Source organism: Mauremys reevesii, linkage group 19, assembly GCF_016161935.1.
Source record: "Mauremys reevesii isolate NIE-2019 linkage group 19, ASM1616193v1, whole genome shotgun sequence".
Taxonomy (NCBI): Eukaryota; Metazoa; Chordata; order Testudines; family Geoemydidae; genus Mauremys; species Mauremys reevesii.
In genome coordinates, this window is record NC_052641.1 from 5,767,870 (window position 1) to 5,776,506 (window position 8,637).

Genomic DNA, 8,637 nt, shown 5'->3' on the forward strand with positions numbered 1-8,637 from the left:
TGCCTCTTCCCCACAGCAGGTGCTCACTGTTGCACAGAAAACAGGAAGGCCCCAGCACACAGAAGGGGAGCCCGACTGGCAGTAGGACCTAGGAGGTGGCATTCAGCTGCAGATTCAGCAGAGCCTAGAGGCAGCCTCCTTCAGCTCTGCACTTGCAGAAATGGGGAGGCAGTATCATGTAACCCTGTGCCTTGCCTCTGGTTTGGGGGGGCAATCTCCCCCAAAACTGCCCCCCTTCTCTGCAGGGGGGCACAGGACTTCTGTGGGGCGGTGTTTTCTGCAGGTGCGCGGTCATGCAGAATCCCCCCAGGAGTAACAAAGGGAAAGTGCTAACGTCCCAAGTCGCATTTCTTCCCAGGGCTGCACTGCCCGAGGCTGCTGCTTATAGGCACAGTTGCGCTCCCACAGCATCACGGCCCCATTAACTGGCACTTGTTACACACCCAGCCTGAGTTTTGCTGGATGTGGTTGAAGTGGAATGGATTCCCCCCTGGCACTGAGGCCATTCTGAAATGAACACTTACAGTTGCAAAATAAAGCCTTTATTAGACATTGCTTCCACTGCAAGCCCCTAGATCAGAACGCCAGCGTGGGCCAGGGTCAGAAGGTGCTGCAGCTCCCTGGAGTGACTGCCAGGAGGTTTGAGTCCAAATGCTCAGCTCTCCTTTGTGATGCTACTTTTCAGTTCTGTGGCTCTGCTCAGATTCCCAGCTTCCTTCTTCAGGACATTGAGCAGCGTCTGGGAACTCTCCAGGATCTGGGGGACGGGAAACAAGTTGCTTCATTTTATGGAAACAGCATTTCTCTTAGCCTGAGCCAGATTTTGAACAAGTTGCCAAGGGAGTGGGTGAGTCTCCAGCACTCTGAGCCTTTAACTCAAGCCTGGGTGTGTCTTCCTAAGAAATGTGCTCTAGGTCAGACCCACGTTCCAGGCTCAAGGAATGTTCTCTGGCTGCGTTACGCAGGTCAGACTAGATGGTCCCTTCTGGCCTTAGCATCTAGCAATATTAACAAAGGCAATTTGTTTAAAAACAGTTAAAAATGTAACTGGCAAACACTGTCGTTTATAGATGTTAGGACCAGAAGTGACCCCCGATCATCCAATCTGACTTGCAGCATAACCCAGAAATCCTGCATCAAACAGTAACTTGGAGTTGAACTCGAATGTATTTGTTAGACATCCAATCTTAGATCTGTGGCTACTGAAGTATTTCATATGAACAGGAACAGCTTCACCAGGAGAACCAGAGCCCCACTGTTCCTATGTCTCAGTAGCTAGGGCACACTTCTGGGACATGGGCGATGCAACTTCAAGTCCCTGGTCTGATTCAGGCAGCATAGAGATTTAACCCAGTTCCCCCTACAAACTGAATGCTCTAACCACAGAGCTCGTGGGCAGAGAGCACTTCCTCCTCCTTGGTTTTTCCTGAGAAAGGACTGACTTCTCCTTATTCATAGGCTGACCTAGCTTAAAAATAAATCATCATGCATAAAAATATTAAATTTCCATTGTGAAGAAATTTCTAAACATTTATTCCTCATTTTAATAATGCACTTTTCTGAGCACGAACAAAACCCTGATCTCCCCGTCCCCCAGAGTAATTGTCTTGATTTCAACATGTAACTGAGTGAGATTTGAGGCTGTGTAACCGCAAGCCGTGGCCGCTGGACAGTTCTGAAGAGCCTGGGCCATGCCCTCCCTAGTCCAAAGTGTAATTTCCGTGCAAACTGATGTGACTAGTCAGTTCCATTTGCAAGAGCTCCTTGAATAAGAAACTGGATTTGACTGGCTACAGATTACAAACATCTCTGATCACCACAAGCACCATATCCCTGTGACTGTTAGCCTGAGGGGTCATTACAGGTGGAAAGAAAGCTGTAGGAATAACCTACAGTCCTGGCTGCCATGGGTGGAGTCATACAAGCCTGGGAACACTGGCAGCTTTGAGATGGCAGCTCTGAGTTCAGAAGGAAAAGAACGGAGCTATACCAGCTCCAGAAGGTGTGTTCTCCCATGGAAAGGGCAGAGTACCCCTTACAGCTGTGTACAGCTCCCAGAAAGACCACACAACAGCTAGCTGAACTACTGCTACTAAGCAGCTCCGATATATTTAGCCATTTTCCTGTTCACATATTGCCTGAGAAGAAGCTAGATTTTCTGTAGATCTTTATTACTTATTTATGGTAGTGCCCAGAACTGCAGCCAAGGGCCACGGCGCTATTGTGCTAGGTATTGTACAGACAAATCACCAAGCAGACCGTCCCTGTCCCACACAGCCCACAGGACTGACAGGATGCAACAGGGGCTCACTGGTAGTTGTAATTGTTTTTTAAATAACTTATGACAAAATATCAGCTCCGTTTGCAGAAAACGGCTTTTTGTTGTTTGGTCATAAAGAAAATGCTCAGTAGACTTAGGGGTGATGTGGAGCATCAGTTTGCACAGAAATGAAGCTTTGGGCGAAGGTGGGGCATGGCCCAGACTCCTCAGAACTGTTCAACAGTCACAGGGATGGAGCTAGCAGAGATCTGCCAAGTGTTTTGTCACCGACGTCCTCAAATCTCAGTTACTTAATGAAATTCTGAGCCAATTACACCATGTGGATGGGAGTTTTACCAGTGTCTCACCAAAGTGTATTCTTAAAATAGGAATAACTATCGTTACAGAATTCACTCTCTCGGGATAATGTTTATCAACATTTCCATTTGCATGCATGAATTTTTCCAAGCTTCAGCCTTTGAGGAAGGGGCTGGGAGAGGACAGCCAGCTTCAGCCTGGGATTTCACAATGACACAAAAGGAGACAGCAAGGCGATGAGGCTAAGACAGCAGAAAGTCGTACCAGCCAGTGGAGACCGAAGGAGGAGGCAGTGAGACAGAATATGCTCTAGAGGTCTGGTTAACTGGACAGAGCTCAGGACATGCAAGGCTGGGGCAGAAACACTTTTCATTATGCTCAGGAGCCATACACCATGCCCAGTTTGCTTTATATATAGAAATTAGATGCCAATTAATAGCTAAAGCAACTAATGATACAGACCCATTCAGGGCTTACCTGACAGCCATGTTGCAGAGACGCTCACCCCCCCACCCCCATGCAAGTGGCTAAGGAGAGGGCTGGGATTCCTACTGGAACCCTCCCCACAACCAACTCCACTCATCACCTCTAAGAAGTGCCTGTTCCTGCTCTAGCAGCTGGAAGGCAGAAGTAGCCCTCTTTCTCCAACCCCCCCCTCCTGGCTGCTCTCTGCGGGAGGGAAGAGGCGATCTTCCTCCTCTGCCCTCGCTATGAGCCTGCTGTTACGCTACCCCTTTGCCACTCCCTGGTTTTGGGTGCCCTCTGTGTGAGCAGCAGTGTTCCAGCTTTCCCACTGGCCCCGATCATTCACATTTCCACTGCTCCCCAGAGGGTGAGAAACCTTAGCCACGAAACTAACCAGAACCTAGTAATTTTCATCCTGTTGCCCCCTTGGGGAGCTGGAGCAGAGGCACTGGAGCTATCTGTCTGGCCAGCCAGCACACAGCCCTGGCATGGGGGCAAGGTAAAGCATATGGTGAAGAACTCTTTTTAAAATGGAAGCTGAACTTCCTCAGCAGTAAACGGCACTGTTCTTCATTGTCAGGGTTATTCCGGTCTGGTCGGAGCTGGAGGCCACCAGGAAGGGGCACCAGACATACGTCCAGTAAGAGCAGTAGGGAGCGGGACAGAATACACAAGCACCAGCAGTGACTGATGGCAGCAAGTAGCACCTCAGTTCCCCCAGGTGTTTGGTTTGGTTGTTCTAACCTTTCAGTTAGTGTTATGAGGGGAATAACTAAAAGGGGAAGACAAGGGAGGCGGGGAGTGGGGAGGAAGAAGTCACTCAGTCATAGTGCAGGGAATCCGGTGTGGGACTTTCCTGACATCACCAGCCAGGTGCCTTCTTGAACCTGTCCTGCAGCTGCCCAGGCTTCACTCTCTAGCTGGCTCCTCCCTGCAAACTTTCTCAAGGGTGGGGGGGAGGGGCAGCACTGCACGGGTACTAGTGCCCTGGGGAGGGGTGGGGTCTGGAAAGTTCTGGGTCCAGGAGTTGCTGGAGGAGAGCAGTGGCCCGGCTAAGCCCTATTTTACCTTCCCCTGCCTGTCCCCACTACTGCAGAACATCTGCTTCAACTGCTCTCTGCAGGCTGCCCTGCACACTTGAAAAGAAAAGGGCCTCACTCACTCTTCCCCCCCCCCCCCATTTTTATCAGAAGTAATTTTAATACAAGGAGAAGGAACAGCCCCAGAGGGGTGCCCACTGGCCTCACCGTGGGAGCAGCCTGTACGGAAGGAAAGCTCAGCACAGTATGCCTTGAACTCTACCACTGAGCCTTCAGCCAAGGTTTTTCAAGCCTTGTCTTTTACAATGTTTGAGTATCTATGACAGTAGCAGAGTGCTGGTAATTGACACACCCAAAGCGTCATTCACCTTGGAGTGAAAGCTGCTGGTATTCAGCCCAGCCCTGTGCACCTCTCATCCTTCCAGAATGTGAGATTTCTATTCCCAAAACTCAACCACCAAACACCACAGCAGCAGGAAAGGTCGTTCAGGTGACACTTCCCACACAACACAACCACAGAGCCTTAACTCTGCCTTGAGGTGTTCCTTAGAGAGATCACAGCACCTTACCCCTCCCTAAGCTTTTGCCTTGTCTAAGACAGCAGCAAGCACACCCTGGAGCCGTGAGGCTGTCCTAAGTATAAGGAGGGTTCAAAGCACTGTATGAGTAAGAGCCCTTATCGGGAGCTGTGCTGGGCCCAGAGACCATCGCAGGTTTTGCTAGGGATGGATAAGGCACTGTGGGCCACGCATTGAATGCCAGTGGGAGAAGGTGGTAGACAGGGATGAGAGAGAAATGCCTGCACAATACCCTGTACCCTAGGGGGCTGTGCACAGGGGTTGAAGCCAGGAGTCTGCATGTTCAATTCTCCTCTTCCACGGCATGCTGTTGCTAGTTCTGTTCCCTTCAAAACCCTTATTACTGGCCAAGGCCCCGTATCTCTTCCCTGAGGCAGACAGAAAGGTTACTTAACAGTAACTGTTCATCTTCAAGAGTTGCCCCTGTGCATTCACACTCATGGGCTGGCACTCCCAGGCGCAAGCTATGGACCGCTCCTCTAACTGGCATAGAACGAAGAGGACAGGTCACCTGGGAACAGGTCTGGACTGTTTGGTAAGTGGGGCACAAGCAAACAATATGCGTTTTAATACGGCTAAATGTAAATGTATCTATCTAGGAACAAAGCACGTCAGCCATACTTACAAGATGGGGAACTCTATCCTGGGGAGCAGGGACTCTGAAAAAGATTTGGGGGTTGTGGTGGATAATCAGCTGAACATCCTAGTGCAATCCCTGGATGCATGAAGAGGGGAATCTCAAGTAGGAGTAGAGAGGTTATTGTACCTCTGTACTTGGCACTGGTGCGACTGCTGCTGGAATCCTGTGTCCAGTTCTGGTGTCCACAATTCAAGAAGAATGGTGATAAATTGGAGAGGGGTCAGAGAAGAGCCAGGAGATGATTAAAGGATTGGGAAACCTGCCTTAGAGTGATGAACTCAAGTGCTGAATCTATTTAGCTTAAGAAAGAGAAAGTTAAGGAGTGACTTGATTACAGCCTTTAAGTACCTACATGAGGTACAAATCATTGATGACAGGCTCTTCCATCTAGCAGAGAAAGGTCTAACATGATCCAATGCCTGGAAGTTGAAACTAGACAAATTCAGACTGGAAATAAAGTATACACATTTTTACAAGGAGAGTAATTAACCACCAGAACAATTTACCAGGGGTTGTGGTGGATTCTCCATCACTAACAATTTTTAAATCAAGACAATGTTTTTCTAAAAGCTCTGCTGTAGGGATGATTGGGGGGCAGTTCTGTCCTGTGTTACACAGGAGGTCAAACTAAATGATCACAATGATCTCTTCTGGCCTTGGAATCTATGAAAGGTCCTGTCAGCCTGGTAAATTGTTCCATGGATAATGACCCTCACTGTACAAAAGGTATGCCATATTCCCAGTCTGAGGTTAGCTGCTGAAGCTAGATGAATTCAGATTGGTCAGGCTGGCCACATGTGGTGTGGTGTTGTGCTGAATCTCGGTTACACCACATGGAGGGGGTCTCAGATATTCCAGACCCAGCACTTGAGCCCCTAGCTGAGGTCAGTGCTGATGCCATGGCTGGAATTGATGGCTTAGCCCCCCTTGCTGCAAGTTTCAGTGCAGAGGAAGGTTTTTCCCAGTGGTGCACAGAACTCTGACCAGCCAGAGGTTCAACAGCCATCTGGGCCTCTCCCATGAGGTGTGCCAGAGCCAGCAGTCCTGGTGGGGAGGTAAAAGCCTTATGGGTGGCACACTGGGCCAGGGAATGAGTTTTACAAGACAGAAATTAAGCACTGGACCCAGGCATCCAACTTGGGAGAGCCACGGGCATAATGCACATGTTATAACTGCACAGAGTTGCTGGCTCCCTTAAGGGGAGTCTGAACCCAGGCTACCCCTGAGGAGCTAGTTTAAAGGGAAAGAGACAGTTAACTGAATAAAGAACACCTGTGCCTCATAAAAGATCATTGGAACTCAGCTGCAGAAAGGTGCTGACAGAAAGAGAAACTCTCATAAGAAGAGGTGTGCCGGAGTCCACAGGTGGGCTGGGCAACCCCTGAGGTCCAGGGCAGAGATTGGATTTCAGGTTTATTTGTTTTTAGTAATGTAGAACCACAGCAGAGGAATTTTATCTCACGCTCTCTTGGCCTTTGTGGAGTTCTTAAGGGCCCTGAGAGAAGAGCAAGTGAGGCAGGGAATGCCTGCAGTGCCAACCCTAGGTCAGGAGGGGGTGCTACATGGTAGGCATGCCCTCTGACAAACACCTTTTGGGGGTCCAGCCCAGACATAGTCCTAGTGATGGTGCAAGCCCAGAGGCTCAAACATTAAAAAGTTGGGGAAATATCCCTTTTCTGAGACACTACAAAACCATACTATTTACCTAAGAGCCAAACTAAAGTTACATGTACGTACACTTTTGGCAAACTAAGCCTGATGGGGTTAGGAAAGCAACAGCCATGGCAGAGGGTTGCTTCTACTCTCTGTGGTGATGGGGAAGGAGTGGAAGCAGCTAGGGGTGCATTCCCTGGGAGGTGGGTGCTCAGGAGCCCAAGGGATATGGCTTTCAGGAGGGTTCCACCTGCTCATCACTAGGCAATACCATCCCATAGCAGGAATGCATGAGGCTCTCAAAGAAAGAAACCTGAGGTTGCGGAAGGGCACTTCAGGTGGAGCTGGAAACATAAGCCCAACCTCAAACCCCAAGTCTCACCCAATCTGCCTTCGGAAATGAATGTCTCAAGCCTGCTTATCCTGTCTATTGCTGTTATTCTAACCAACAGGCCACACTGCCCTTCCAGAAGCAGGAGAGCCCAGGAATCCCAATGCCCACTGTTCTAATGCTGACCAGCAAGCCACCCGCAACACAGTCAAGGGGCAGAGGGCAGTGGTGTGGGTCTGAAGGTCCCATGTTCAAACTGTGCAGTGCCTGGTTTTTGCAAGTTTGTGGTTTGTTTTTCTGGCAGCAGTAACCGAGTTATGGAGAGGCCTTAGCTGGAACGTTTCCCAAGGTGGGAAGTGCCACGCCCAGGAGGAAGGTCCTGGTATGTGGCAATAAACTCAACTTACTTTGGCAGAGCTGTTTGTAGGTGATAGTGGGATTTTGGCCGAGGAAGGATTTGAACCTAGTTCTGGTTCAGCCACAGCACAAAGCCCTGCTTTCCCCTGGGTCTCGATTACAGTTTAGGGCTTGATCTAGACGTGCGGCCTTACTAACGGCAGAGAGAGGCCCTGCCGCTGTGCTTTCGCAGGAACACACAAGCCCCCAGAGCGTAAGGGGCTGCCTTGGAGAAAGCCAATCCCCCGGCCTCCAGAGGCCAGATACCTTCGTGTAGGCCGCCTCGGTCTCGGCAATGGTTTTCTCAAACTCGTTGCGGGTGGCCATCTTGCGAGCCAGGCTCTCGTTGACGCGGGCCAACTTCTCCGTCAGGAGCCGGATGTCGTTTTGCAGCTTGTTCTTCTCCTCCTCCTCCTGCTGGATCTGCTGGCTCAGCTCCTCCCGCTTGGTGCACAGCTCCTCGATACCTGGGGCAGGAGGCGAGTCAGGGCCCCGGGCCGCTCAGGGCGCAAGGCCCGTCCCGCAAGCACGTGCCCTGGGCGAGGCGGGTCCTCGGGGGCACCGGCTGCATGGAGGGGCTGGGCCAGGCAACCCGGCCCTTCCCCGATGAGGCCTGGGGACCCGCCCTCCCGCCCCGGGCTTGGCTCCCGGCCCGCCACCCGCTGTCCCTCGCCGGCGCTGGGTGCCGCGCACGGCGTGTCCCGGCCGCTGCCCCGTCCCCCCGCGCTCACACTTCACCAGCTCGTTGTTGTAGCTCTGCAGCGCCGCCCCCTGCTGAGTCATCGCGCCCCGAACCCCCGGGCCCGGCCGGCGCCCCGGCCTCCGCCCCGCCCCCAGCCCAACCGCCTCCAGCGCCCGCCCCTCCCTCCCGGCCTCCGCCCCGCCCCAGCCCAACCGCCTCCAGCGCCCGCCCCCGGCCTCCGCCCCGCCCCCAGCCCAACCGCCTCCAGCGCCCG

General features: G+C 51.8%; 1 protein-coding gene across 1 annotated transcript; it reads right to left on the bottom strand.

Moving 5' to 3' along the window:
• Positions 1 to 526: 526 nt before the first annotated feature.
• SSNA1 (SS nuclear autoantigen 1) lies at positions 527 to 8,539 on the bottom strand. Its single transcript, XM_039507048.1, has 3 exons — positions 8,413 to 8,539; positions 7,949 to 8,148; positions 527 to 757 (listed from the first exon to the last, which is right to left on the bottom strand). Exons 1-3 carry the CDS (start codon positions 8,462 to 8,464, stop codon positions 656 to 658), a joined length of 354 nt encoding a protein of 117 aa, XP_039362982.1. The 5' UTR covers positions 8,465 to 8,539; the 3' UTR covers positions 527 to 655.
• Between the last annotated feature and the right edge of the window lie 98 nt (positions 8,540 to 8,637).